General features: G+C 38.8%; 9 protein-coding genes across 11 annotated transcripts; 4 read left to right on the forward strand and 5 right to left on the reverse strand.

Annotated features, from left to right (window-relative positions):
- Positions 1–20: 20 nt before the first annotated feature.
- LOC124337902 (26S proteasome non-ATPase regulatory subunit 6-like) lies at positions 21–1,606 on the forward strand. Its single transcript, XM_046791921.1, has 4 exons — positions 21–309; positions 386–957; positions 1,016–1,293; positions 1,355–1,606. The coding sequence occupies exons 1-4, from the start codon at positions 165–167 to the stop codon at positions 1,527–1,529; spliced, it is 1,170 nt and encodes a 389-aa protein (XP_046647877.1). The 5' UTR covers positions 21–164; the 3' UTR covers positions 1,530–1,606.
- A 137-nt stretch (positions 1,607–1,743) lies between these two features.
- LOC124337910 (transcription factor AP-1-like) lies at positions 1,744–3,612 on the reverse strand. Its single transcript, XM_046791931.1, has 2 exons — positions 2,822–3,612; positions 1,744–2,536 (listed from the first exon to the last, which is right to left on the reverse strand). The coding sequence occupies exons 1-2, from the start codon at positions 3,392–3,394 to the stop codon at positions 2,219–2,221; spliced, it is 891 nt and encodes a 296-aa protein (XP_046647887.1). The 5' UTR covers positions 3,395–3,612; the 3' UTR covers positions 1,744–2,218.
- Positions 3,613–4,254: 642 nt separating this feature from the next.
- LOC124337899 (interferon-related developmental regulator 1-like) lies at positions 4,255–6,716 on the forward strand. The gene is made up of 7 exons (XM_046791918.1): positions 4,255–4,533; positions 4,603–4,719; positions 4,788–5,152; positions 5,210–5,433; positions 5,488–5,803; positions 5,862–5,957; positions 6,018–6,716. The coding sequence occupies exons 1-7, from the start codon at positions 4,446–4,448 to the stop codon at positions 6,219–6,221; spliced, it is 1,410 nt and encodes a 469-aa protein (XP_046647874.1). The 5' UTR covers positions 4,255–4,445; the 3' UTR covers positions 6,222–6,716.
- An 80-nt stretch (positions 6,717–6,796) lies between these two features.
- On the reverse strand, positions 6,797–7,692 carry LOC124337920 (cytochrome b5-like). The gene is made up of 3 exons (XM_046791942.1): positions 7,439–7,692; positions 7,243–7,371; positions 6,797–7,177 (listed from the first exon to the last, which is right to left on the reverse strand). The coding sequence occupies exons 1-3, from the start codon at positions 7,550–7,552 to the stop codon at positions 7,019–7,021; spliced, it is 402 nt and encodes a 133-aa protein (XP_046647898.1). The 5' UTR covers positions 7,553–7,692; the 3' UTR covers positions 6,797–7,018.
- A 322-nt stretch (positions 7,693–8,014) lies between these two features.
- Positions 8,015–12,641, reverse strand: LOC124337887 (E3 ubiquitin-protein ligase MARCHF6-like). 2 transcript variants are annotated; one of them, XM_046791905.1, is made up of 19 exons: positions 12,496–12,641; positions 12,138–12,396; positions 11,961–12,056; positions 11,816–11,890; positions 11,534–11,750; positions 11,332–11,473; positions 10,954–11,263; positions 10,717–10,885; positions 10,519–10,657; positions 10,278–10,457; positions 10,057–10,208; positions 9,806–9,989; positions 9,374–9,737; positions 9,124–9,305; positions 8,916–9,050; positions 8,744–8,833; positions 8,554–8,686; positions 8,349–8,484; positions 8,015–8,233 (listed from the first exon to the last, which is right to left on the reverse strand). In XM_046791905.1, exons 2-19 carry the CDS (start codon positions 12,157–12,159, stop codon positions 8,161–8,163), a joined length of 2,799 nt encoding a protein of 932 aa, XP_046647861.1. In that variant the 5' UTR covers positions 12,160–12,396; positions 12,496–12,641; the 3' UTR covers positions 8,015–8,160. The 2 variants fall into 2 exon arrangements, with proteins under 2 accessions (XP_046647861.1, XP_046647860.1); XM_046791904.1 differs by having other exon boundaries at positions 10,954–11,266; positions 12,496–12,636.
- A 347-nt stretch (positions 12,642–12,988) lies between these two features.
- Positions 12,989–14,927, forward strand: LOC124337901 (glucose-fructose oxidoreductase domain-containing protein 2-like). The gene is made up of 5 exons (XM_046791920.1): positions 12,989–13,187; positions 13,295–13,797; positions 13,855–14,174; positions 14,237–14,388; positions 14,458–14,927. Exons 2-5 carry the CDS (start codon positions 13,310–13,312, stop codon positions 14,692–14,694), a joined length of 1,197 nt encoding a protein of 398 aa, XP_046647876.1. The 5' UTR covers positions 12,989–13,187; positions 13,295–13,309; the 3' UTR covers positions 14,695–14,927.
- On the reverse strand, positions 14,911–16,658 carry LOC124337912 (protein l(2)37Cc-like). 2 transcript variants are annotated; one of them, XM_046791932.1, is made up of 7 exons: positions 16,502–16,658; positions 16,171–16,287; positions 15,916–16,077; positions 15,717–15,859; positions 15,536–15,652; positions 15,376–15,471; positions 14,911–15,315 (listed from the first exon to the last, which is right to left on the reverse strand). In XM_046791932.1, exons 2-7 carry the CDS (start codon positions 16,256–16,258, stop codon positions 15,103–15,105), a joined length of 819 nt encoding a protein of 272 aa, XP_046647888.1. In that variant the 5' UTR covers positions 16,259–16,287; positions 16,502–16,658; the 3' UTR covers positions 14,911–15,102. The 2 variants fall into 2 exon arrangements, with proteins under 2 accessions (XP_046647888.1, XP_046647889.1); XM_046791933.1 differs by having other exon boundaries at positions 16,498–16,567.
- A 46-nt stretch (positions 16,659–16,704) lies between these two features.
- Positions 16,705–19,249, forward strand: LOC124337900 (molybdate-anion transporter-like). Its single transcript, XM_046791919.1, has 8 exons — positions 16,705–17,039; positions 17,123–17,383; positions 17,507–17,676; positions 17,745–18,014; positions 18,079–18,361; positions 18,423–18,532; positions 18,609–18,691; positions 18,757–19,249. The coding sequence occupies exons 2-8, from the start codon at positions 17,145–17,147 to the stop codon at positions 18,964–18,966; spliced, it is 1,365 nt and encodes a 454-aa protein (XP_046647875.1). The 5' UTR covers positions 16,705–17,039; positions 17,123–17,144; the 3' UTR covers positions 18,967–19,249.
- Positions 19,250–19,318: 69 nt separating this feature from the next.
- On the reverse strand, positions 19,319–20,665 carry LOC124337914 (small nuclear ribonucleoprotein-associated protein B-like). Its single transcript, XM_046791935.1, has 6 exons — positions 20,516–20,665; positions 20,305–20,398; positions 19,954–20,241; positions 19,754–19,866; positions 19,490–19,673; positions 19,319–19,431 (listed from the first exon to the last, which is right to left on the reverse strand). The coding sequence occupies exons 1-6, from the start codon at positions 20,516–20,518 to the stop codon at positions 19,409–19,411; spliced, it is 705 nt and encodes a 234-aa protein (XP_046647891.1). The 5' UTR covers positions 20,519–20,665; the 3' UTR covers positions 19,319–19,408.
- Positions 20,666–27,760: the final 7,095 nt, after the last annotated feature.

Here is a 27,760-nt window from a genome sequence, read left to right on the forward strand (position 1 = left end):
GGCTTCTAAATCCCATATTCTAACGAAAAAACTGTCGACTAACGAATGAGAGACTTCTGATTTCTGAGGATTGCAAAGTTCATTTTCGTAGCCGGTCGTAATATTCTAATTCTTCTGTAATATTATATTTTGGGAGATTTTGTCGAAAGTGTCTGTGGTTTAAAATGCCAGCTGAAAATTTGGAACATGAAGGCCTTGCCAAGAACCCTAACCTAGAGCTTGCTCAATACAAGTTCTACTTGACACTAGATCAGCATAAGAATGATGCTTCTGTTAAACAAAAGCTTATGGAAGCAATCTGTTCTGATGGTAAGTTAGTTGCCCCTAGCTATTACTTTCTTGGTAAAAGTCTGTTGAAATGGTTTTTCTTATTCTGTTTATGCAGATATGGCACCATTTTACGAAGAAGTCTGCAAAGATTTAAACTGGCCTGTTGATCCTATCCTGCTAAGCGGAATGAAAGAAAGAAATGAAGCTAAACTTAAAGAGTTAGATGCTGCTATTGAAGATGCTGAACAAAACCTTGGCGAAATGGAAGTTAGAGAGTCTAATTTAAAGAAAGCTGAATTCCTCTGCCGAATAGGAAACAAAGATGCAGCTCTCTTTGCTTTCCGCAAAACTTATGACAAAACAGTCTCTCTTGGTCATAGATTGGATATCATTTTTCACAACATCAGGATTGGATTATTCTATGTGGATCATGACTTAGTAACCAGGAATATAGATCGTGCAAAGTCGCTTATCGAAGAAGGAGGAGATTGGGACAGACGCAATCGACTAAAGGTCTATCAAGGGCTGTATTGTATGGTCATCAGAGATTTCAAAGCTGCGTCTGGTTTCTTTTTGGATACTGTCTCAACCTTCACCTCTTATGAGCTCATGGAATATTCAACCTTTGTTCGCTACACAGTCTACATGGGAATGATTGCTTTGCCCAGAAATCAACTACGTGATAAGGTATCTGAGATGTTAAACATTTTGTGGAAATTACAACTAAACTAACTTTACACTTTAGATTGTTAGAGGCTCGGAAATCTTAGAAGTGCTTCACAGTCTTCCTGATGTCAAGGACTATTTGTTCTCGATGTACAACTGTCATTACGCCGATTTTTTCGTTAACTTGGCTAAAGTGGAACAGATTATGAGAGAAGACCGTTACCTTGCCGCTCATTACCGATTCTATGTCAGAGAGATGCGGATTCAAGGCTACACTCAACTTCTCGAATCATATCGTAGCCTTACCTTAACTTACATGGCACAAGCTTTCGGAGTTTCCGAAGAATATATCGACAAGTAATTATTAATTTATCTGCATTGTCACACATTGAATTTAAATCATCTTGAATTTCAACAGGGAACTTGCCCGTTTCATTGCTGCTGGTCGGCTGCACTGCCGAATCGACAAAGTGGGTGGGATTGTCGAAACCAACCGTCCCGATTCGAAAAATTATCAGTACCAGTCGACTATTAAACAAGGAGATGTGTTGCTTAACCGCGTCCAGAAACTTTCGCGCGTTATCAATATTTGAACGATTTGCTTTCCGTTCTCAAAATACTTCTTATCTTTTTGTTTTTGTAATAAGTTGAAATGCAATTCCAGCGTTCACTTCTTTGTTTTTTCCTTGGGTTACCAACTAAGCAGCTAGGCCTTTATGGAAATAACTTACTGAATTCATTATCCATATTTGGCTACACACCAGAACTATCCCTCAGGGCATCTTAAAAAGAAAGCAACGATAAAAATGTATTTTGTTTTAATTTATTTAGCGAAAATATCAAAACTGTACATGGATATAGGGTGGTATGCGATCGATTTAATTTAGCATACATTTTGATATCCAAATTCGAATACCCATAAAAATACTTCGATTAGGATATTAAAAGACTGTTAGAAGATAAATGTGTGCTTTTAATTGAGGAGTGAGACACATTATTTAAGGCAAACAACTGTTAGATCCACATCAATCTATAATGGTCAACTTAGTTCAGAAAGCGACGATCTTTTGCCCATTGAAACGTTTGTGAGAAGGGACTAGCATCACCATTATTGGTGATCCAAATAAAAGTATTGCATAGGTAACACACAATGGACATATCACCCACAGTATTGCAAAGGAAAAAGGATCTGAATGCTCAAATTGTTACAACTTGACATGTTTTCACAACAATAAGTTTCACAGTCAACAAAAAACAAAATCTTGCTGTCAAATTGTAGTGCTTAGAACTGATTTGTAAGCATAATTTGACAGCCACAGTTTATGTGTTCCATGACCTGTTCTTTGAGACCACACACTTGCTGTCTCAATTTAACCACAACGGTGCCCAGTTCACTATTATCATTCTTTAATATTTTCACTTTATCTTCTAACTTGGCGATTCTCTCCAGCTTCCTTCTACGACACTTAGAGGCAGCAATTCTGTTCCTTTGTCTTTTTCTTTCTAATTTTATTCTTTCTTGGTCTTCCATATCAATGGGAGACATGGGAGGGGAGCTACTGAGAGATGTTCCACACCGAGGCTCCTCCTTCACAGGAATCTACAAAAATTTGAAAAAAGAATAAGTTAAATTGCATTTCAACAACAGGAAAACAGGTCTAGTATTAAAAAGAAAACTTGATGATGCAGCAAGCACGAAATAGGATTCTCTCATTATCTGCTGTTTCATCGTCCTAAGAGTGATTGATTCGAATTGCACTCCTGAACGAACGTAACCCCAAATACGAGAAACAACAACCGTTATATACGTCGCCATAACAGGCGTGATTGTTATCATGGTATATCCCTTAAAAAAAGGGGTGGGAAATAACGTTGGCATGGTTACCTGATGCATGGCAGTGTTGGGATAGGGCGAGAGGGAGGTGGGTGGTCGGGCGGCGGCTGCAGCGAAGGGCGCAGCAGCCTGGGCGTTGTTGCTGCTGATACTGGAACCGGTTTCTAAAAGCGAATGGTGGTTTGGTTGTTGCTGGCCACCAGACAAGATCTGGACTTGCTGCTGTTGCTGTTGTTGAGCTCCAGCTTGTTGGTGTAGCTCGGCCAAGGCATCGTCGAATCCCCTCACGTACATTTCTTGGTCGCGCGTAACGGCGCGTGGGTTGTTATTATTATTACTACTACTGCTGCTGTTGGTATTACCGGTGCTGGTAGGTGTGGGGTAGACAAAACCGCCGGGCGTCGGTGTGGCTGATAAGAGTCCATTTTGCTGCATAATCAATTTTTCCAGCTCTGGGGAAGGCAGTTTCAGCATATTCAGGTCGGGAGATGAGAGAAGCACGTCGAATCGGGGTTTTTTCAGACGTGGACTATTCAGATCTAGGGTCAGTCGTTTGCGTACTTCTTCCTTATTATTACTGGACGAGACGTAAGAACGTCCGTCATCGAAGAAAGCCGTATCCATGTTGTTTACAATACCGAATGAAGAAGCTAAGGTGACCTTGGAAGCCAGCTTTTTTCGGAAACAGTAGACAAGCAAACTGTACAAGTCGAACGTGCACTCGAAATATAAATAACTCAAAAAGTCTCGAGAACGTCTCGTTCTGTCAGAAACTCCACAACGAATGAGTCATTCTCTGCTGGGGGAATCAGATAGTATATGGGGCCATATACAAAGAAAGTATTCTAGGAAGTGACGTTATTTTCTCGGGCGCTGAATGGTTAAAACTGACGTCAGGATTCACAGTGGGCGTGGTCAGTCCTCTGTCGGCAATACCTGAAACCAGACTAACTAGAATATACACATTCAGGCCAGACAAGTGTGTAGACATGCTTAGTGCCGCTTCATATCTCTGCAATCTGCATCCATTAACAATCATTGAAAATTGCAGAATCATACAGTCACATAATTGTAAATAGTTTCTAGAAATTCAATTAAAATTTCAGAAAATACCTACTTTGAACTGTCTATTACATTACTGGATCAACATTTTCCGGCCGCTAGAGTGCAGTTATTCACAGAAGAGAAAATCGCAAAATAACACAAACGGGCCAGGATGTTTAATACTACTACGACACGACCGCTCAACGAATCAAATTAGTGAAAGGAATCACGTGATATTTTTGGCGTTAATTAATATGAATGGAATTTTCTGTACCAATTACCAAAACATAATTTATTATTACGGTCACGGAGTCATGGAATATTCAACCAAGATAATATTTGTTCACTGTTTGATTTTATTACATTATTCCGTGTCGATAAATCGATTGGAAATTAAACGATATCTAGGTCAAATTGCATTGATTCACCGTTGGGGGGAGCAGACGTTGCAATCTTTTTGCTTACACAAGTTCAACCTTATTAACATGTGGACTGCTGATTTCGTTACTTCAACACTTTCTCTCTTTAAAAGCTATTCAGCAAATTTGTTGTGGTTATCAACTTCCCAATTTAGGTCTTGATCAACCATCTTGAGTTCAAATCTAATTGTTTTCAATTAGCTGTAAAAAAAATGCCTAAGAAAGGCAACAGCTCCAAGAGGAGCAGCTCTTCGCACGCCAGTGCGGGAGCTTCGTCGTCCAAATCTGCGAGTAATCAAGGTAATTAAATTTGCGTCTTGTTTTGTCGTCTATTTACAAATTTCTTATATTATTTTAACTTTCTCATAGGGAAACCATCTGGAAGAGGTAGAGCTGAACCACTGATTGGCTCTGATGAAGACTCACAACATGATACAGCTAGTATTATTAGTTCCGTATCTGAAAATCGCAGTGTTTTAGATGAAGGTAAGTTCAAATGACGTAGCAGTATCTCTAGTAGCAGATTTTTATTGAATACTTTTTTGGAAAAATAGGTGGTGAAGCAGATGAAAGGACACAAGTTGAAATACTGGAAGATAAACTAAAGGAGTTCATTGATTTGACAACTCAAAAGTCTTCGCAGGGACGTGTCAATTCCTTTGATGCTCTTTGCAAAGCATTTAGTGCCAAATACATGCCTGATTTTGTAGCTGGTCGGCGCATGACTCTGCTTGATTGTGCAGAGAGGGGTATGAAAAAAGGAAGAGGAGTAGAACAAGAATCAGCTGCTAAACTAATGGCTCTATTGTGCCTTCAACTGGGATCTGTTGCTGATAGTGAGTCCATTTATAGAGACTACAAAACTTACCTTCTCTCTTTAATGGCTGATAATAGTGCCAGTCCTTCTGCTCGAGCCCAGGTATTTTTCTTGCTGTTTTTTTTTTTGTATATTGTTATTGTTATTCTATTCTCTTAGGTCAGCTCTACTTTAGGCCTCTGTACTTTTTTGGCTGATTGCGACCTAGCCGAAATTGTTCAAGTCATGCTAGCCCTCGAATGCGTCTTCAGCTCCAGTCTTCGGACTCCTGAAAATGCGGTTATTTCAGCTGATGTTCTTCGTCTCTACTCGGCTGCACTTAGCGCATGGTCTTTGTTGCTGACACTTTTGCCTCCACGTCACATTTATGACCTCAGTCAAACGTAATTAAAAATAGTGAGAAACTTTGAATTTTATTTAACACTGATTTTATTTAGCCACATTCGACGTCTAGTCCAATTACTCGACTCAACTGATGTTGATCTGCGAATCGGCTCTGGAGAAGCAATTGCCCTTATTTATGAAGGCGCTCGTATGTTCGATGAAGATTTTGGCTTTGACATATCCACTGAAGAAGAAGCTGATGATAATGATGGCATTCAGGAAAGAGATTCTGCTTCACGACAAACTACTGAAATGGATGAATTATGTACCAAACTCCGCCAGTTGGCTACCGATTCTCATAAATATAGAGCAAAGAAAGATCGAAAACAACAACGCTCTAGTTTTCGTGACATTCTACACGCTATTGAGGTAATGTTCTAAGACTAGTATTCACAAAGACTGACAAATCAGATTGAATGTTCAATAGGACAATGAGGCGCCTGACATCCGGGTTAAATTTGGCAAGGAAACCCTTGACATAGATTCGTGGGGTTGTAAACACCAATACGATTCCTTCTGCCAGGTATCATCGCGTGATTCTATTTTATCATGTCCTTGCTATATTGAATTTTTCCGCTTGCAGCTACTTGGATCCGGAATGAACTTGCATTTGGCGCAGAACGATTTGCTTCGAGAGATTTTCAATTTAGGAAGCCCATTATTGGACAACGCTTCCACTGTCGTGAAGATCAAGAAACTTGAGCGTCATCATATGAATATGGCGGCTTTCAAAGCTCGTTCGCTTACTCGTGGGAAAAATCGCGACAAGCGAACAGCTGTTTTTTAGAAACTAAATGAATCGCTGTCTTAGAAGGTTGAAAGTTAAAGGGAGTATCAAACCGGTTTGGCCTGAGATTTATACCATTTTTGTTCATTTCTCATCATGACATTGGCTTTCGATTTATTTCATTTTCGAGAGGAATTGTGATGTTCGTCTTATTTTGTTTTGAGTGACATACTTTGCGCTTGGGTTAAATAACGTGGAAGAAGGATTTGTTCGGTCAGGCCGTTCTAGTAAGATCTTTGCACTTTGATCTTCATGCGAGATCAAACGTTATTATCAATCGAAACTGATTATATGTCTCACTAAAGATTTTGTGTTGAGATAACGTTTTTTTTATAGGAAGTAATGTGGGAATTGACACTACAAACTGATTGGTTTAAAACATTTTGCGAATGTTTTTCGGGATAACAAGGAAAAAATAGCTATTATTCGAACTATGACAGTTAGCTAGTATTACTTGCTCCCTTTAAATGGAAATAAAAACATTTATAAACTGAATTTTTCTTGCATGTTAGAAATTTATATATTATGCAATAGATATTTATCTATTTCAAAAGAAATAAATGTTGGTACACCTATAAAATGCTACACTAAGGGTAGCATATCAGGAAATGTATTTTTGAGTTTTCGAGTATATTGCATGCATTGGCTGTGAAATGGTGTGGAATGAATGGTCTGCAATATGGGTAACAACTACATATTACCAGTAATCCATTAACCGTAATTAAAATGAAACAAATAACCCCACATTTTTATCTGATAACTGATGTCTAAAGTTGGTGTGCAGCAAAGTTTTGCTTTCAGTTGCCCTGATTAGAGTTATAAAATCTGTAGCCCATTGAAGCCACAAATGCCAGAGACATTGGAATAAGCCAAGATGCCCATGAAGCAGACTTCGTTTCTTCGTCCTTCTTGGCCCAGTTTGATGGATTCTTCTCATTAACCTTCTTTGCTTCATTCTAGAAATATGTTAATTACCTATTAATTAGTATATTTAATTAAATATGAAGCAGCAAAACCTAACCTCAGGTAAACTTCCAATTAAGTATTCTTTTAAAAGGTCCCGGGCATCAGTGGAATGTCCAACATCTTCAAACGGTTCTGTTGCGTCTTTCCCAGCTTGCTCCATCAGAACTTCTTCACCACCTGGATGCTTTGTTCATACAAGTTGTGTTAGATGTATTTTAAAAAATTTACAAGTCATCGTTTTCGTCACTTACTTCTTCAAGAAACTTGGTGACATTATACACATGCCCATGGATGGTTATCCACACACCTGATTTGGAATCTTTATGCTTACCAACTTCTTCCAATGTAATGATTTTTTCAGCCATTTCAAGATAAAATTGCTGATAACAAACTAAACACAGTAAAATTGGTGCTCAAAGAAAAATTTGAGGAGAAGTTTCAACTGAAACCCGGTCTTGCAACAGGACAAACCCCTTGTAACAGTCGACGTGAGAATTCCTTAATGCTAATGAAAATGAAACGCGCCATCTAGCCTCTTTTCTCCAAGCATAGATATATTATATAGCACTAGCGTCAAGGTTCATTCGCTATCTAGGCTTCATCAATTTTCTGTCGCGTCATTCATGTATATCTTTAAAATGTAATTTTTTACATTTACAACAGCCAGAAGCCTAGAAATCCTTCAACTTCACCTGTTGAATGAGTATCAAGGTTGCCGCCGCTTTTCAAGGGTAGTATTTTTAAGAAACAAGGGCTTAAGAATGCAAGGCTTTTAGTTTTGAAGTATGCCTTAACACAAGCCTTTAATACAAGAAAAAAATGTTAAAAAAGATGTCACTCCCTATTTATTTTCAATACACATTTTTATTTATAATGATGAAAGTTGAAAGGTTCAAACAGCAAAAGGAAATTTTAATGTACATAGTTCATACAACACGATCGCCATGTTTATTTTCAACTCCGCAAATGATCATCATGTCGTCTGGGCATTTTCATTCCTGTCGATCCTGTGATTGTAGTTGACAAGTCGGCGCCCCACCAAATACCTGTTAAGCATACAGTCGAATGAACATTTGTTATTTCATGACTCATTTATACTGTTTTCGCCTAAAAACACACAACTTTCATGAACTATAAATGTGGCAAAGTTTAAATACTTACTTGTCATTTTTTATGTGTTCATACAGCCGTTTAAACTGTTTCAACTGCCAGACTGAGAATACCATCAAAAGAATAACGACCAGAAATGACGGATATACTCTTCGAGCGATAAGAGCTCTAAGTTGTCGACTTGGAACTATAAAAAGAAGTTAAAAAGAATAAACAAAAGTTTCAAGACGTAATGATGCCCTCAAGATGATCTTACCAAAAAATGGAACGATCGAATGAGCTACGACGTATGGAAGGGCTAACGCCAAACCAAGAGTTACTATAGCAGGGATGGCAAGTTCGCAGAGAACAAAGGTCAAGTTCATTCGGCGAATTCCGTCCTGGTATAACTATTGAAAAGACGGAAAAATAAGAACCGAATTGTTGTTATTCTGCGGAACCAATACCTTTTCTAACGAATGTTTCAACCACCAATCCGGTGACATCATTGTCAGCCCGCAAACTATTTTGGTATATAGAACTCCAAGACTCCAATCCTTTACAGTTCATCAAAATAAACAGAAGTAAATATTATTTTAAAGTTCTAGAAAAAAACGTATTAGAAATTTAAAATACAACTTGAGAAAGCGAAAAAATTGGCGATTGGTTGACAGCAACGCGTAGAGGAACTACGACAACGAGATCTAGTAGAAGCCCGAAGAGTAAGGGAATAACGCCAAGCAGTAGAGAAAATGCCACAGTACACTTCAATACCTAAAATATCCAGAATTTATAAATATTAATGAATACGCATATAACGCAAGTAAAAACAAAACTTTCAACTAACCAAAATGGTATAGGATTTGATTCGAACAAACACGTTTGACCATCCTCGTGGAACCAAATGAGAAAACACGTGAATCCCACGAAGTACTAGCCAGCAAAAATATAGTCCGGCGAATGCCGTATATAATTCATGATGAGGACCAGCTCCATAAAACGTTTCCATTAAAAATCGACCGATCCAAACTAGCAGTTAATTATAAAATAAAAATCTCTTTATCAAATATACTTTAGTTTTTTTTTTAGTTTCATACCAGGAAGCGTGAGGAAAATTGTGCTCGCAACAGACAAGCTAATGCACATGATGAAAAGGAGAAGGATGATCCTAATAAAAAAGACCCGTGGTCGTAAATAGGGAACGTATCCTGCGGGACCTTCACGTTGCAAAAGCGCTTGATGAGCAGCTCCTAATCCTCCATTACGAAAAGGTATTCCTCCAAGGAGAATGTTTTCTTCTTGAGCAGGAGGTGCAGCAACAGGTTCTGCTGGTGCGTTAGGTTGATCCATTTGGTGATGTTGAACATCATTTTGCTCATTGTCATCATCTTCTTCTTCTTCTTCACCATTCTCACCAATTACTACTCCTTGGTTGTTGTGATGGGGTTGTCCTTCTCCCGACTGTAGGAAACAGAGCCATACAATGATAAATGTCGAAAAAAAAATTGCAATTTATACAACCAACTTACCTCGCTTGAGCTAGATACGTCTCCCAACAAGTAAGAGCGTAAGCCCAACAGCCAGGAGACAGCTAAACACCACATTCTCAACCCGTAAAGTAACCATTGACGAGCATGGTTTTGCTCCAACAGGCAAGGCATAATAACCTGCAACAACAGCAACTCCAACGAATATTCCGACACTTGGGTGTCCCTATTTATTTGAAAAATAAATTAGTAACATTCGTCTGAAACTTCTGCTGAAACTTTTGAGAACTTACGTCGAATTGACAATATAATAGGGCAAGAAATTTGGCATGCCCTTCTGCAAAATTCGTATGGGAACCCAAAGCATCAAAAACACGATTGTGCCGAATATCACTAGAGAAGCAGCAAACTGTCTCAAATGACGGACAATTGGAAGATGAATCATCTGTTAAAGGATCACAATTCGTTAGTGGTTTGTTCGGTAAAAAAAAAAAAAAAATTGTTGAAAATATACCTCCTGTACTGGATTAAAGTCTGGATCGTTCAGATTACGCAAAAACCACAAAACTCCTGGTCGTAAAACTTCACGTAATAGCAACACAAAAGAAGCAAAATAAAAAGCGCATAGAATGCCCACTAGCCAATGAAGAAACATTGAAGTTCCCGGAGCTTGACTAAAGTTATGCAATCGATCCTGAAATAGGGGAAAATTGTTAGGTTTTCATTTTGGAAGACTTAATATATTAAACACTTACTTTAAAGGTAGCGTCAACAAGTGGTAGGCTACATATATCAAGCCACCAACCACAGACAATCGGAAACACACCAATTTCGGCGACAGTTAACAACGAGACTTTTACGACAACATAACAAAGCCCTAAAATCCGTTTTGGCCTATACAAATTACATGATTAATTTTGTACTGACATTTAATTATTTTTCTTATTTCTTACCTTCGCAATCGAAGAAGTGAAGTGACGCCATGGAGAAGTACGAGAAAAAGCCCAATGACAACATATCCACAAAGGGTCGTCAACAGCCCCTCAAAGTGGCACGCTGACACCCAATCTTTCATCTTGAAACCAACGATCGTGAAGTGTCCGATGTGATAAGGACAAAATGCTTAAAATAAAATAAAAAAAATTCAATAAATTTCGATACATTCGTAAAACATCAATAAGTCTTCTTACCAAAAACAAGAATAAAGAGTGTGTTAAGAGAAGCAACCCAAAATACGTGTTCCAGGAACACCAATGATCCATCCAGACCGAGAAGACGTTCCCAAGTCAGCTCCTCTGCTCTATCCCATTCCATCAAGTTCCAGTTGACATCGTCTTGAGCTTGGCCTTGAGCCTGCCCTTGTTGGCCTACATTATTAGGAGCTGGAACATTGGCTTCCCCAACGCCTTCAACATTTACATCTGCCCGAGCGTTATTCTGTACCGGAACATCTGCATCAACCCCAGGAGCTTCAGCTGGCTGTTCCATTTCAACATGTTCCTGCTAAATAAAAAATCATCATAAAACAAAATAAAATTAAGAACACATAAAGACTGCAAGCTTTTTACCTCATTTTGAATATCTTGTTCTAACCAATCAGGTCCTCCACCATGAAGAATCTGCTCACGCAGCCATACCAATCCAATAAAAGCGCACAAGGTGCATAACACTACCACACAGCCATGCAAAATATCTGTGGCCACATGTTCGCTAACAAAGACAAACAAAAGTGAGAACTAGTAGATTATTTCGTTTTCAAAATGAACTCACGATGATAGCATATCCAATGGAAGAGTCAAAACAGAAGAGACAGATCCAGTAAAGAGACAGCGATAGATTCTGCAGGCTGTCAAAGGAACAATACCCAGCCAAGCCATGGCAACAAGTGTATAATGGAGCCAAAATCTAATGGCCCTAGCAAGGCTGGAGACCAGACCAGAAAGTATGTCTTTAAGAGGCAGTCTTTTAGGCATGTCAGGAGAGTAAACTGCAGAAAATATTTGTCATTTAAGGCTATGGTTCATTTGTTGTCACAGAAATCACTATTCATACTTGGAGTGAAGGAAAATCTATGTGTGCACAGCTCACAATATTCTTTTCTAGAATAACGTAACCATTGGACTAAACCTGCATAGGAGTGAATGATAAGTAAACCAACCAACATATTGATAAATAGATATGAAAAAGGCAAACTTACATTCTTGATGAATGAATTTTATACTTCCTGTACAAATACATGGATGAAATAATGGTCTGTCGGGTGTTCCTTCACACCGACAAACTCGACAAATGTCTGTAGCAAAGCAATATAATAATGAACAATATTGCTCAATCTTCAAAAATCGGGTCGGAATAAGAGTAAGAGAAAACTTACCTGATTGAAGAGATTCATCCATTTTGGTTTATTTAGGGCATCACAGTCCAAGAGCGACAAAAATATGTAGCAAATAAATATGCTATTTATTTTTTTGTTTGTGTAGTTAGAAGAACATTTGTCCCCTTTTAGAAAGGAGGTTGAGACGCAGGCAAAGGAAAAAGGTCAACTCGGCTCCGCTCGCCCAACGTAGTGCTCGCTCTCGCTCAACTATCTCAAAGCCAGCTGACTAGAGAACGAAGACTGACGAAAAAAATTTCTAGATTAAAAAAAAGCAAATTGGTATTAGTCATCGAAATAAATTGTATGATTTTATAATTTATCAACGCAAAAGTGTTTTTAATTTAGTTATAATTACCGCTTGAAATTTTTCCGCAGTAATTAAAATGGTTAATTTTGTTTAAACAAGCAAAGATCAAAGCATTCGTGGTGGCGCTGCTGGCTTTCCTGTTCAATTTCGATTCCACTAGCCGCTTTTGCTTCCTGATGTAAGTGTACTATCCAGTTTACTATCCACTTATCCAGCCGGAAATTAGAATCACGGATTTCTGAACACCAAAATCTATAAAAAAATTTAACGTTTAGGCGTTAACCCCAGTGGAAAAGAATTTCACCCTCCAAAAATGGACCCACCTTGCCCAGTAATCAGTAGGCTACATTCGCGGCCAGTCTTGCATTTGCTATGTATAAATACTGGACTTTTTGCGCTTTAAATTATCCTCTCAGTGATTACAAGTAAAATGTTTATGGCATTTCATCGAAGTACAAAATAACATCGATAAAAAATATCAGGATCGGCAATTACGAATGTGGAACGATTAATTAAATTAAATCGATCGATCGAATTAAATCGATTAATCGGATTAACGGGAGATGCATGTTGTCGTCTGCGTCAATGTTTTGATGGAAATGTCATTTTTTTAGGTTGTTTTGTATAAATTAGAAATTCATCGTAGGAAAGCATCGAGCTGATTGATTCAAATCAGTATATAGTGGAATTCTTTGTTATGAAGTAAGAAGATTATAAAAATTAAATTGCACCTCAAAAAGGTAAACAACAATTGGTTATGCATTCCTCCAAACCTGAGAATTTGGAGCTAATAACTAAATTCCTTTTGCAATACATTGATTTTATACTTACTTTGCCAATTTTCTAGGCAGTGCACATCATAATGCTTCCTGGAATAGGAATATTCATTAGTGCTGGTACTATCATGAAGGTTTTAGTGCCTTATTTGCGAGCAAAAGGCTTTAAAGTGGATTCTGTATGGGCTCAGACACAAGAGGCAGCCAGAGAGGCAGCTGAAGAACTTGAAATTCCATTTTTTACAAGCAAAGTGGATGATGTCCTACTGAAGCGTGAAGTTGATTTGATTATCATCATGTGTCCACCAATTCTACATGCTCAGATTGCAGTAAAAGCCCTAGGAATTGGCAAGCATGTGCTGTGTGACAAACCTGGGGGTTTAAGTCAAAGTGAAACACTCAAAATGGTTCATGCTGCTCAGTATTATCCATCACTTATCTCTGTAATGGCATACAGCCTCAGATTTTTGCCCTCTTTTCAGTATGTGAGAAATGTTATCAATGATCAGCTTATTGGAGAAGTAAATTACTGTGATATCCATGTACAACTTGGATCCCTCATCAATCCAAAAAAGTATATTCATATCAGTTTAATGAATGCAATCAAAATTTAATTAATTTGTGAATGTAGCTATGATTGGACTTGTGAAGAAGGAATGGGAGGAGGTGTACTGACCATGATCGGATCCCATGTTATTGATGTCGTTAGCGCGGTGATCCGGCAACGAGCTACTCGTGTTCATGGCGTTACTCGAAGAGGACTGGCTGTTAAGGGAGAAACGAGCATTCGTCGGATCACGAGTGATCGTTTTACTTCTTTTAATATGGAAATGAACGGCGGAGCTTTAGTTGCTGTTACACTTAACAGCCAAGAAGGTTTGAACAACTTTGACATTAGCTTCTCTGTAACTGGTTCACAGGGATTTATCACTTACCGCAGCGATCCTTCTGGTAACAAATAAGATACAAATTTGAAACTGATAAAAAAAAATTCAAAGTTGTTTTTACTCTAGGTGGAACAGTAACTGGTCAGAGCAAGGCGAATCCCAGTGCCGAAATTTTCCATACCGACACAGACGAGCTATCATTTCTTCCATCTTCGATTGTAAACAATGCTCCGATTCAACCGCATCAAAGGCCGTACATTAATGGGCTTTTTCGTATGGTATGTAGCAATATGGCACAACTGAATTCTACCAATCTACGTGTAATCAAATGTACGATTGTTAAACAGGTGTCGGCTCTTAGGGATGCGTTTTCCCGCGTTGAGGATCGTAGTGGATGGATTAAAGACGCTGTTTCTTCCGCTGCTACTTTTGAAGACGGACAGTATGTTATGGCAGTTATCGACGCCGTTAAAAGATCCAGCAAGATGCGAGAGTGGTCGGAAGTGTCTATCATCCACGAAGAACCAGATCCTAATCCGGTGTTAAGTGCCGCTGTTCGCAGATCCACTATTTCCGCTGTATGAACACAACCAATGCAATAATTTTCTGTTAAACGTATTTCAAGAACAAATTTTTTTTTTCTCTTCTTCTCACATCATTCAAAATTTCTTCAAATAACCTTGTTAAGAAAAATGTTTCATACGACTCTTTAGTTTATGTACCATTTTGACAGTTTTTTCTTTCGTCGTGTCGTCTCGTTCCCTCCTTATGTTTACACACGACTTTAAAATGGAACAAAATACAATTATTTATTGTATTTCTATGAATAGATGACAAGTGTCTACGGAAACATCGAATGATAAGTTTCTTTTCGAAACGTGACCAGTCAAGGAAATAGCATTCAGAAAAATGTGCTAATAACTTATTAACTGACCTCGTACCGAAACCTTTTTCGCCCCATACGATACAAAAACTTGGTAGGACTAAATTCGTTACTGCGGTAGCGACAAAAGCGTCTGCTGGCCATTTGGCAGGTAGACAACATTTCGAGATTTGGACAATTGGTAAGCAATATCTTCGCCAGCTTCAATTCGTCGAAGTTCGACGAGACCTTCACCAGCATCACCAAAGGCTTTGGCCAAAAGAGAAGCGGCTTGGGAGTCACCTTCTGCTGAAATAACTGCAGCTTTCTTTAATTGTTCGGCCTAAAAAAAAAATTACGTGATTATATGATTCAGAAATTTTACATAATTGGTAAAACTTACTTTTTCTACAAGGAAACGAGCTCGTTCAGCTTCTTGTTGTGCAACTTGTTTTAACTCAACAGCTTGGGTAAATTCTTTGCCAAAAGTCAAGTGCGTCTGTTGTCAAAAGAATAACGAATTATACTAAGTGATCGTAGCGTATAACTGAAATTGACATTACAATGGAGATATCGTCCAAGATTAAACCAAACTGTCCAGCTCTTTCCGTTAGAGCTTCGCTAACTTTCTGGGATACGACTTCACGCTGAGTGATCAATTCTCCAGCATCAAACTGGGCCTAGAAAACATTTAAAAATCATTTATAATGCTTAGAATGAAAAAAAAATAATATATAATCTTACAACAACAGCTTTCAGGATTTCATTTGTAATAGAGGGGAGCACACGCTCATCATAATCAATGCCCAAGGTGCTGTAGATATTAGGGAGAGAAGTTGGGACAGGTCTGAACAGGACACGCAAAGTAATGTTTACATTTTGAAGATCTAAAATAAAAACCCTTAATGATGTTAGCTGTAAAATTTTTTTAAATTTCATTTACCTTTGCTGCCAGTGATAACTGGTACATTCCTTGGTCGAGACCTAATGTCATAGATTATTGGCCTCTGCACCCAAGGAACAAAAAAATGTGTGCCTTCTCCTACTACTTCATTTTTCACACCAGAGAAACGATCAAAAATAACAGCTCTGTGGCCTCCCTCAACTAGAATGTAGAATAATATGAACATGAAAAATATAAAAAGAATTAAAAAAAAACTACAAAAGATCTACTAATAAAAACAGTAAAACAACCCACCATTGTACAATGCGGAATTAATAACTCCAGCAGTTAAGGCAACTCCAACACCCAGTTGACTAATTCGATTAAAAAATTGAGCAGCCATGATCTTTATGAATTAATGTGAGTAACAATCTGAAAAGTGTATAATTAAAAAAAAAAAAAAAACACATATTTAACATGGATGATGTAACAATGTGTGGCAGCCAGCTTAACTTTACTTGAGCATTAGGATATAGGCACAATTTTTTTTTTATTTCAACTTTTTTTGCAACGTAAGGCATAATAGAATTTTGAAAAAAAAATTTAGAATTTTAACTAAATTGCGCAATGTTTTCTACTTACATACCAAATTTGATTGAAAAATGAAGCAAAAATGCCGAGAACGTTAAACACTTCAGCCACACGTGCAGCAGAAGATCGTAGAAGAATGCGACCCTAGTGGTGAGCAATTAAACTTACATACGACATCTAGAGAACAAAGATAATATTAGAAACAGGTTTTTCCGACACTTCAACAACAGCTGATGTTGTTATCTTGTAAACAAAAAAAAAAGCCGTGGCAATCCAAACTGGTGGCACTCTATACTGAGACGCTCGTCCACAAAGTACGCGTTTTCACGAATTTTCAAACGTGCTGACGCGGCATATTGTAAACTCCTGTCGGTTTACATATGCAGTGTTATACGTGGCATTTCTCTGGTGGAAAATTGTTAAGAGACGTACTTTTGAATGGAGATTTCTTCTTGAAGCAAATTGAAGAGTTTATGTTGTTTAGGGATAACTAGGGAAGTTGAGAAGAATAGACAAACATCACAGATCACACTAGAGCTGTGTTAACTGGTACAGCAGATCCAGTACAAATAGTACTGACTATTTAATTGCAGGTAAAATATTTTCATTCAGTTTTATGTTTCATTTTTTAAATACAAAATCTATTCTTTACATGTACCTCCTTATCAAAATTCAGGCATCACATATTCCGGTCCAGAATGAAGGAATTTGTTGTCACAATTTTGGGATCATTGGTCCTTGTTTGTTTTGTTGCCCAATGGATTGCTTCTAGAACAAAATCACAACTGGTAGCTTCGCTCAACCCAGAGTTCCAAAAGTTCCAAAGAATTTTTTTTGCACCATATCTCTTGGCACTTTTCTCTGATTGGCTTCAAGGTCCATATGTCTACAGGCTTTACAGTCAGTATGGATATGCTCCTAAAGAGATTGCATTGCTGTAAGTATTTTTATTCACTTCCTGTGATATGTATTATCTATTCAAATTTTATTTTCCATATTGTTTTGTGTTTCAATGTATATGAAATATTCTTTTTGGTTTTGTGTATTTGTGTTATTTTAGATATATTGTTGGATTTGCTGCAAGTTCTACGGTTGGAACTTTTACTGGGCCCTTGGCTGACATGTTCGGTCGTAGACGTCTCTGTTTAGCTTTTTGCTTTATTTATACATTTTGTTGCCTCACAAAGATGAGTCCGAATTTCTGGTGGTTGTTCGCTGGTCGCTTGTTCGGTAATTACTTTTTACCGCCAATATGTTGGCATACTTAAAACGGCAACTTCTAATATGTTTTTGAACAGGTGGTGTTGCCACGTCCATTCTATTTTCCACTTTCGAGGCATGGTATGTGTGTGAACACACGGAAAGAAATGTGTTTCCCGCCGACTGGATCTCTTCAACCTTTTCAATATCTACATTTTGGAACGGAATTTTAGCAATCCTTTCTGGTGTTGTTGCCGATATTGGAGCTGATTGGCTTAATTTTGGTCCTGTAGCTCCGTTCATGACTGCCATCCCCTTTCTAATAGCTAGCGCTGTATTAATTTCTCTCAGCTGGCCTGAAAATCACGGTAACTTATCTTTTATTGTAATTGACACAACACTTACTAATTTATAGCACTGTTGAAAAAATAGGGAGCCGTCAATTTGGCCTCGGTCGTTCTTTTGTTGAAGGCCTTCGGACGATATTCAATGATTACACAATCCTGCTTTTAGGACTAGTGCAATCCATGTTTGAATCAATCATGTACATTTTCGTTTTCTTGTGGACTCCCATCCTTGATTCTTCTCAATCCGCAAACGCCTGGCCATTGGGATTGGTCTTTTCCTGCTTCATGGTTTGCATTATGATTGGATCGTCTTTGAACACGCTTCTTCTTAATCGCAACATTCGTCCTTCTACCATCCTTCTGATAAGGTAATCTTAAACTAATCACCAAAATATCAAGATATTTTTAACTTATTTTTTTATGCGCTAGTGTAACCTGTTCTGCGGTTTCGATGATTACGTGTGCTTGGTCAACCAACATTCAACATCGCCTGCCCATCCTCAGTTTTCTAGCATTCCTTTTATTGGAAGTTTCTGTTGGTATGTCTTCAGATTACTTTATCCGTTGTTTCACGTGTAAAGAATTAATTGAGCGTCTATTTCAATCAACAATTAGGCATGTACTTTCCAGCAATAGGCTATCTACGCAGTCAAGTGATTCCAGAATCCCAAAGGGCAAGCATCAACAATGTTTTTAGGGTAAAGAAACATAGCGCAAAATCTTTATTCTTACTCAATGGAAACTAATTTCGTCATTAATTCAGGTACCGCTCAATTTGATCACATGCACCGTCCTTTACTGTTTACATAGAAACGATGATGCTGGAGGCAACCACGCGTCGGGTGGCGATCAAAACGCATTTCTCTTTAATGTTGCGCTTAGTCTGGTGGGCTTCATTTCTGCTTTGGCATTCAGCAAAAGATTTGAAGAAAAAACCAAGACAATTGACGAGAAGAATGAGCCCTTGATATAATTGTTATAAGGTATTATACTAAAGGTATTATTAAGCAAGGCAGGGGATTGACACAAAGTTAGCAAAGATTCACTCTGCTTTTTTTTACCGATTCATAATTTGACGAGGTTTGTTTTACTGATTTTGTATTCCAATTGATTGAGGCAATCATTGTTTTCTTTTTACTTTTGGCACTTTATTTCTCGTACTCCCAAACCAAAATCAAAAGTACTGAATGGTGCTTCCTCGTAACCAAATGTGACATAACCAATCACTGCAATATTTATACACGTGATTTAAGGGATTTCCGTGTCCTACTTTTTCCCTCGTTTGTCTTACTTATATCAGTTTATAACAATTATGGATTGAATAGTTAAAAAGTCATCACCTCCTTATTTTCGAGGTCTTGTATTGTTATCGGAGTTACACAAAATTCCACATACGACACAGGTGGTCAAATCGTTTAGAAGGGCCTTCCCGGTGGACCTGACAGAAAACGATTTTTAAATAGTTCGATTAATTAGGAAAAATTTTCAGAATTTACCCCCTCTCATCATGCCAGGAGGTGGTGGACGCATGCCTGGTGGTGCACCGGGAGGAGCACCACGGCCCATCATTCCTGGTGGCATTCCCATCATACCGGGAGGTGGACCGCCCATCATACCAGGAGGAGGAGCCATACCCATCGGAGGCATACCAGGACGAGCACCCATCGGAGGAGCAGGAACCTTAATAAGACAAAAGAAAACAAACCTTTGTCATTAAGCACATAAACTAATAACAAGACTCAGTATTTATCTGTACACACCTGAGGTCTCATTTGTGGTGGTGCTGATACTGCTGGACCACCAGCACCTCTGCCACCTGGAACCATCATTTGAGGAGCAGGGCCACCAACTCCTCTAACTGGACCTTGAAGTCCTGAAAGTCAAATAAATTAGCAATGTAACATGTTGGATTTTAATCACACCTAAACTGATCAAGTCAGATTATTGTAGAAAATGCTACCTGCAGGAGCGCCCATGGGTGCATTGACTGGTACTCCTCGCCCAGCAGCTCTGCCAACACCGGGCCCTGGAACAACTCCTGGCATAGGGACTCTGGGCATACTTTCTTCTGTGGGTGGAGGACCTTCAACAGTCATCGACACAATATTCTCTCCTCTGAGCAACACTAAGCCAAGCACTCTCTTCTCTTCTCGCTCTGTGGCACCAACACCTGACTTGTTAATCTTGGCTTTGATTTTACGAAACTCTTCACAGTCTCCCAAAATCAGATTCATGTGTTTGTCGAATGCTGAAAAGGGAAAAGTTGTCAGTAAGAATCCTGGAGCAAAATAATAGAGATTGAATGTACTACCTTTGAATGTCCCAATAAATGTTCTGGAATCTTGAAGTGTCACTCGCACTCGATAGTTCAAGTGCTGAACCATTTTGTTGTTTTTGCTAATCGTCTAAAATAAGAAAGATTTGGTGTAAAAACAAACATTTTAATATTGGCGGATGGGAATCCATTTTTTTTTCACAGATAAAAAGCTATGTACGTTCGTTAATAAATTAACGTTGTTTACCATTTTGACGAGTTTTTAGGGCCCGATGTACTTGGATAAAATAATTATTATCCCAACTCCAGACGCCGGCTTCTCTTTCTGAATTGTTTGGATCCCGCCAGACGCTAAACTTCGTATACGTTCGTTTTTGACGTTTCAAACTAACAAGTTGATTAGAAAGTGGTAGATGGCGTTGATGTGCACTCTCGACGATGAAATCGCACCGATTTCGACGACAGTGACCACTTGTTAAATAATAAAGCGGAACAAATAATACATTTTTCGTATGCAGTCTGAAATAATATTGAATAACGTTAAATTTAAAATTAACTATCGATATATTTTCACTAGACTGGAGCACTTTAATACACATCAAAACTTTCAAAAACGTAACGATGTCGAGACAAACTATTTTGATTAGCATATTGGCCTTGTTGACACGAAAGCCCATACATTCAAGACATCGTATAATAGACGGAGGCCTATCTTGTTTATAGCTTTCTCTCTACAGGCTCTATTTTCTTTTCTTACGTAACAAAACTCCCAGGAAAAGGAGAGAGTAATACGACATTTCCTCTCGATGTGAAACTGTCGCTCTGTGACCTGGAAATTTTCCCTCTCTTAAAAGAGTTCCACACCCATAACATTTAACTATTTACCTTACATATTTCTTTTTGTCGCAGAGGAAATTCAACTCGATGCGCGACACACTCGAATCACAGCCGCGATTCCCTTGGTCTCTCGAATATTTCTCTCTCCATATTTTCTTTTACTGTTATTACACGGGGCGTAATGCAAAGTTTTACCTCGTCCCTAAACGGCCATTGGTAACGATTGCTGTTGGACTTGAGGACAGCACACAGTCTGGGACTCAGAGGAATTCATTTGAAATTCAAAATGTGATGCTGGGCTCAGAGTCGAAAGGAGAAAAGATATCACGGAATATATGGCAATAGCCAAACATTTCGTTTCTTTTTTACTGGCATAGAACTATATATTATACGCATGACCGTTTTTGTGTGTGAAAGAGTTATGATTCTATACTAGCCCGATAGTAAAAGTCGGCCATTTCAAAAAGATGCGCTGTCCAAAACGTCGAACATCTTTTTACGGCGTCTGCCGATTGGCATAGAGAAAAACACAACGAAGAGATCCCATTCATCTTTCCTATACGGATAGATGGATGGCTATTGGAAACTCATCCATCAAACATTTTTTTTGTGTGTGTGTGTCGGATGTTCTCTGCCTTTCGTCGAGAAACTTTTAACGGGTGAATAATTAAAGGTTGCGCACACGCGTTCAAACCCTTAAAAAAAAAATGAAAAGAGGTGATTAAATCGACGTTGAGATTCTGAACGATTTCAACCGATGAAGAAGAGGAGCCATTTATAACGAGAGGAGGCCCCGTGATTCCCCCAAGTTGGAACAATCCGCCGTTAAAATAACAAAGTATGGGCCATTTGAAAGAAAACGATCGCCAAGTATAATTCAATGGCCAAGAGAAAATCCCAAATGGAATGATAATGCCGCCATTTACGTGTTTTTGTTGTCTATACATATACCCACCAAAAAGTCCCATAACAACCAATTGCGAGTTGATTTTGGTTTATGGCGATCCCGGTACTTCGTCAGAGAAATCCCGCCCTGGCTTTTTTTTTATCCCCCCACCGACTCCACCTACCTGCGATATCTCGGCGTCCATGTTTAAAAAAGGTAAAATAGAGAGGTGTACTGGATTATTATTCCTTAAGAGGTTGATCAATCTCCCCGCGATGTATACCGTTCTACAACAATGCAATCATTCCGTGGGAGGGGAAACTGACTAAAAAGACAAACAAAAATACCGATCGGTATTTCATGCTAATAGTAAAATAAAGGTCACGCGACGAGCCCGGATAGCTTTATATCAATTCGAGCGTCATAAAATTCAAACAAGTGGGCATTCATTATTGTATATTATTTTCCAAAAAAAAAAAAGTTGTCGTGATGAATGGACTTGTGTTGGATGTAGACACACACATGCTCATGTTGCATTGAAATAAGAAGAAGGAGGGCGGTGGGGTCTCTGCTGATGGAGTCGAGTCTATTTTTCATAGATCTCATCATCGCTGGTGGGCTTCGCAGCTCACACAATGGCCGACTTGATGTTTTCTCTGGGATTCCTTTCGTCAATCCTTTTATGATTCAGACCGCGCGAGTCATTATCGCCTGATGGTGAAGAAGGAGGAGGAGGTGTGTGTGTACACGGAATCGAATGCGATAAGAAAAGGGGGAATGATGAAGAAAAACCAACGAGTCACGCTCAGTCAGGTCTTCCATTTCACCCCAGCATAGCCAACCAAAATATACATAGGAAATTATTTAATAACGAAGGAGGAAAGAAATAAACCATCATCGAGAAAACATACCGAGAAAACCAAATGAAAGGAATCCTTCTCAATTTTCTCGGCTGATAACCCTAAAGATATGATGATCAGATAACTTGTTGATGACCCTATGGACTCGTCACATCATCACTGTGATCTCCTCGTTTGACTCTAGCACACATAACCGCACGAGTAAAATTCTTGGGTATCAGTTTACTTCCCCCTTTTTGAGGAAATGAAATGAAACACCTGATACTCTACACTACACCATGCAACTCGCTTATAATAAAGGGCTTGATTTGACTTACATTTAATTGCATGTACAAGAACAGACAACATTTGATAGCAACAAATTTTCATTTTTCAGAATGTTGATACCAAGATGAATGCGAATACTAGAATTAAAACCCAGTTATTAATTTATTGGAAGTCTGTACGTGGCCTAAATTTATGAAAAGGCTATGGAGATTCACAACATTTTGGGTCGCAGAAGATATTTCACAAAACCAAAGAAGGCAAATAATTATGCCACGAGCAAAGTTTTAATTAACACAAAAATTATTTGAGAAATGTGAAAAGCAACTGTTATTCATTGAATATCAGAAAAAAAGAAACATCCGGGTTTGACATACACAAAATTTGCGAGAGAGCTAAAACGGACAAAAGAATTCAAACATCAGACCATTTCGAATAAGTACGGATAAAACCGTTAAGTGCATTAAAACATAAAAACAGATGTGAAAGTTCATTCATCAATTCCAGACTGACGACATTAAAATTGAAGACAGGAATGTACTCTTTGAGAAAATCTTCGTTGACGGTAATGATGCGAGTTTGGCCATCGGAGGTGCGTTGAAGTCTGGTGAACACTTGGCTGCAGATGGGACAGGTGATTTTGATGCAACACCAACTGATGAGACATTCGTAGCAAAAAGTATGACCGCAAATGATGGGACGCGATGGATTGACGTGGGGCAGCATACAAACTGCGCAGACGCCATCGTCGAAAATCTTGAGTGCTGGAAATGGGTCGTCTTTCTTGCTGAAAACTCTTGCCGGAACGAAATTTTTACACATGGAAATGACGACAGTCAGGTGCACAGGGTAAATGTTCATTGGTGGCAAAATGTCGAAAACGTTTTCGACAGTTTCGTTCTCAAGGTAATATTTGAGCACGTGAACAAAAGTGAACACTGGAACAGTTTGTTGGTAGATGGTGGAGACGAAAATCATCTTTTGTCGAGTGGAAGGGATGAACACGTACAACAGTGAAAGTGCAATTACCTCCGACAGGATCAGCATTACCGAAAGATTCTGATAAACACTGTGACAAAATGCAGCCGTTAGAAACCAGATCACGACACTAAAAAATCCATGGAGAAATCGGCGAACGGGAAACATTTTCACTTGCACTAACTGGTTAATGCTGGCGTCAGGAGATGGTCAATGACTGAAACGAAATGACCGAAAGAGAATAAAGGTCGAGCAAGGTCAGCACCGAGTGATGGTGCAATTTTGTAAACGGGAGGGGAATCGCCCTTGGCGGATCGACTGGAACTTGGAAATTACCAGATCAAATCCGGCCGTTTAACTTTACTTAAGCGAATTAACTTAAGTTGTGTGTAGTTTTCAAAGGGCCGTCACAATTTATAGAATCATGCTGGGCGTGTGATTGTTATTAAAAATAATATGACCAAAAGACGTTTTGTGCTATTCATTTCTCCGGCATAGAAAAACAGACACACCTGGAGCCCATAGATCACCATTGCTGTTCCCAAATGGGAAACCAGGCAGATGATGATTTATGAAAATAGATAAAAGGCTATAATAGAGAAACAATATTTTGGTTCGCAGAGGATATTTCACAATATCAAGAAGGCAAAATAATTATGCCACGAGCAAAGTTTAAATTTAAAAAAAATATATAAATAAAACAATAAATGATTTGAGAAATGTGAACATCAACTGTTATTTATTAAATGACAGAAAAAAAAAGAAATATCCGGGTTTGATAGCACACGCAAAATTTGAGAGAGAATCAAGAGCAGAAAAGAATTCAATCAGACGTTATCATATACATAGACTGCATAATAACGGAAAGCTGTATTAATAGAGAAAAACATGACGGGAAAATCCCACATCGATTTCAGTGTCAATGTGGCAATGCCAAAATCAAAAGGCATATAATCCATGAGCAAATATTTGTCGACTGTAATGATGCGAGTTTGGCCATCGTCATCGGAGGTGTGCTGAAGTCTGGCAAACACATGGCTGCAAATGGGGCAGGCGATTTTGATGCGACACCAACTGATGAGACAATCGAAGCAAAAGGTATGGCCGCAAGTGGGACGCGATGGATTGACGTGGGCCAACATACAAACTGCGCACACGCCATCGTCGAAAACCTTGGCTGGGAATCCATTTTGTCGGTCGTCATTCTCGCTGAGAACTCTTGCCGGAATGAAATTCCAACATATCGAAATGACGACATACAGGTGCATAACGTGAATGTCCAAAGGTGGCAAAATATCGAAAACGTATTCGATGGTTTCGTTCTTAAGGGAATGTTTGAGCACAATAACAAAAATTAATACTAGAAAAGCTTCATCGTAGATGTCGGAGATCAAAATCATCTTTCGTCGAGTGGAGGGAATGAACACGTACAACAGTAAAAGTAAAAACACCTCCGACAGAATCAGCAATGCTGATGACTTCTTATACTGGTGAACACTGTGAAAAAATGTAGCCATTGGAATCCACATCACGACACTCAAAAATCTATAGAGAAATCGGCGAACTGAAATCATTTTCACTGTGTTTCACTTTTCACTGATGGCGTCAGGAGATTGTCAATGACTGAAATGACCGAATGAGAATAAAGGTCGAGCGAGGTCAGCATCGAAGGGTGCTGCAATTTTGTAAACGGGAGGGGAACGCCCTTGGCGATCGACTGGAACTTGGAAATTACCAGATACTTGATTTTCCAGTAAATTAACTTAAAGTAAATTAAATTAAGTCGTGTAGTAAGGGCCGTTACAATATTTTTATTTTGCCTATAGAATCATGTTGGGCGTGTGATTGTTATTAAAATACCCGTACATGACCAAAAGAGGTTCGTGAATTTCTCCATAGCAGAAAAACAGACACACCTGGAGCCCATAGATCACCATTGCTGTTCCGAAATGTTACAAGGGAAACCAGGCAGATGATCTCTAAAGAAAGATGAGAGCTGCTGGACACAGCAGCAGCCAAAATTTTATATCCAGCTCTCACGCAAACAGAAAATAGAGGAGAGAGTTTGCTTATAATATCCGGCGAATATCTCGTGTTAGATTCGCACACACAGATATTGTTCGTTGCGGTGGAAAAGAAAAAAAAGGTCTTTGAGTTCATCTTTTTTTTAGAAAGGGAATAATAAGAAGTTTCTTTTATAAATTTTTATAAAAAGTTGTCTTCCCATTACATCTCAGTCTCATTTTTATTCTTCCTCAGTGTGTCCTCATATATAACTGCACCGGGAGTTGATTTACGAGTCGTCCCTTTCTTTCTTCTTCTTTTTTTGTTTAGTTGAGTCGTGCCGGGCACAGCTCGCAAGATATCGATACATACACGTATATATAATATACCTGTATAAAAGGAGAAATAATCCCGGGGTTGGGCCGATCCCTCATAAATCACCGAAACTATGGTGTTTGCATCTGTAACGTCTTTTTCTATTTTCTCCAGTCCATTGTCGGGAATTTTTCAATGACGTCACACAACACGGCGCAGACTTGTCCCTACGTGTCTGCCCTGTTGCTGCTCTTTTTCATAAAGCCCTCCATATTTCCCAGCCGTACGTGTGTGTGTGTGTATACACACGGGCTGTGTGATTTACGGCCCACTTCTGTCTGGCGCGCATCCGCTCGCATTAGCATATCAATTTGGTCATTTGATGATAGACGCAAAGGAGGAGGAGGGAGAACAATAATAAAAAAAAGGGAAAAAAATATATAACAAAACAGCTAACGCTTCCCCCCTTTTAGGTTTCCATATTTTTTCGCCATTTACGTATAGAGATGAGATGAGAGAGAAGGGGAGATTATGGCTTTTGCTATTTCCCATCATCAGCCGATGTTCCATCGTAAAAAAATCAACTTAACAAAAGCTTTAACGTCGGCGAGCGTGCGCCAAGTCAACGCTGATTTATTGAGGTTGCCACAAGAAGATAGTCCGGCCGATATGTGTGTATGCACAAACACACTGACTTCTTATATAAGCACACATAAATATAGATATAATTTCCTTTCAGTTTTTCTTTTTTTCTTTTTTTTCGGCTATATGTTGTTGTTGTTTAAATCATTTTTTTTGGGTTGTTGGGTGAGTCCAAAAGCTCCGCAGGGCTCTTTAGTTTTTCATTGATTTATGTTTTATCAGCGACTTGAATCGCGGGCAGCAGCAGGCGGGGGAGAGAAGCTATAAGGTAAAGACGTAATACGAGAGGTGTTGTCTCTGACAACGGCCCCAGCCATCTTCATTCCCCGTAACCCGCAATTATCGTGTTTGCACGTGGGAAATGATGATTATACGCATGCCTGGCTTGCCCTGCTACAGTCACTATGATTCGGCCATAACACGACACGAGAGGGAAATTGGGCTCACACAGGGAAAAAAATATCATAAATTCAAAAGAGACAACGCGAAACCCCGATGTAATCATTATACGTTTATAATACAGTTCGGGAAAGAGGAGGACGCAGATTGAATTGAGGGGGGTTAAATCGTGGCGGGAGACTTTCGACGCACACAGCCCAGCGGCCCAGCCAAAAAATAAAATAATAAAAAGGGACGAATATTATATTCAATCGCGGCGGACGCGTTATCACAACCGTCGTAAAATTTGATGTCGATTGAATTAAAG

The sequence above is a fragment of the Daphnia pulicaria genome, chromosome 4, assembly GCF_021234035.1.
Source record: "Daphnia pulicaria isolate SC F1-1A chromosome 4, SC_F0-13Bv2, whole genome shotgun sequence".
NCBI classification, from domain to species: domain Eukaryota; kingdom Metazoa; phylum Arthropoda; class Branchiopoda; order Diplostraca; family Daphniidae; genus Daphnia; species Daphnia pulicaria.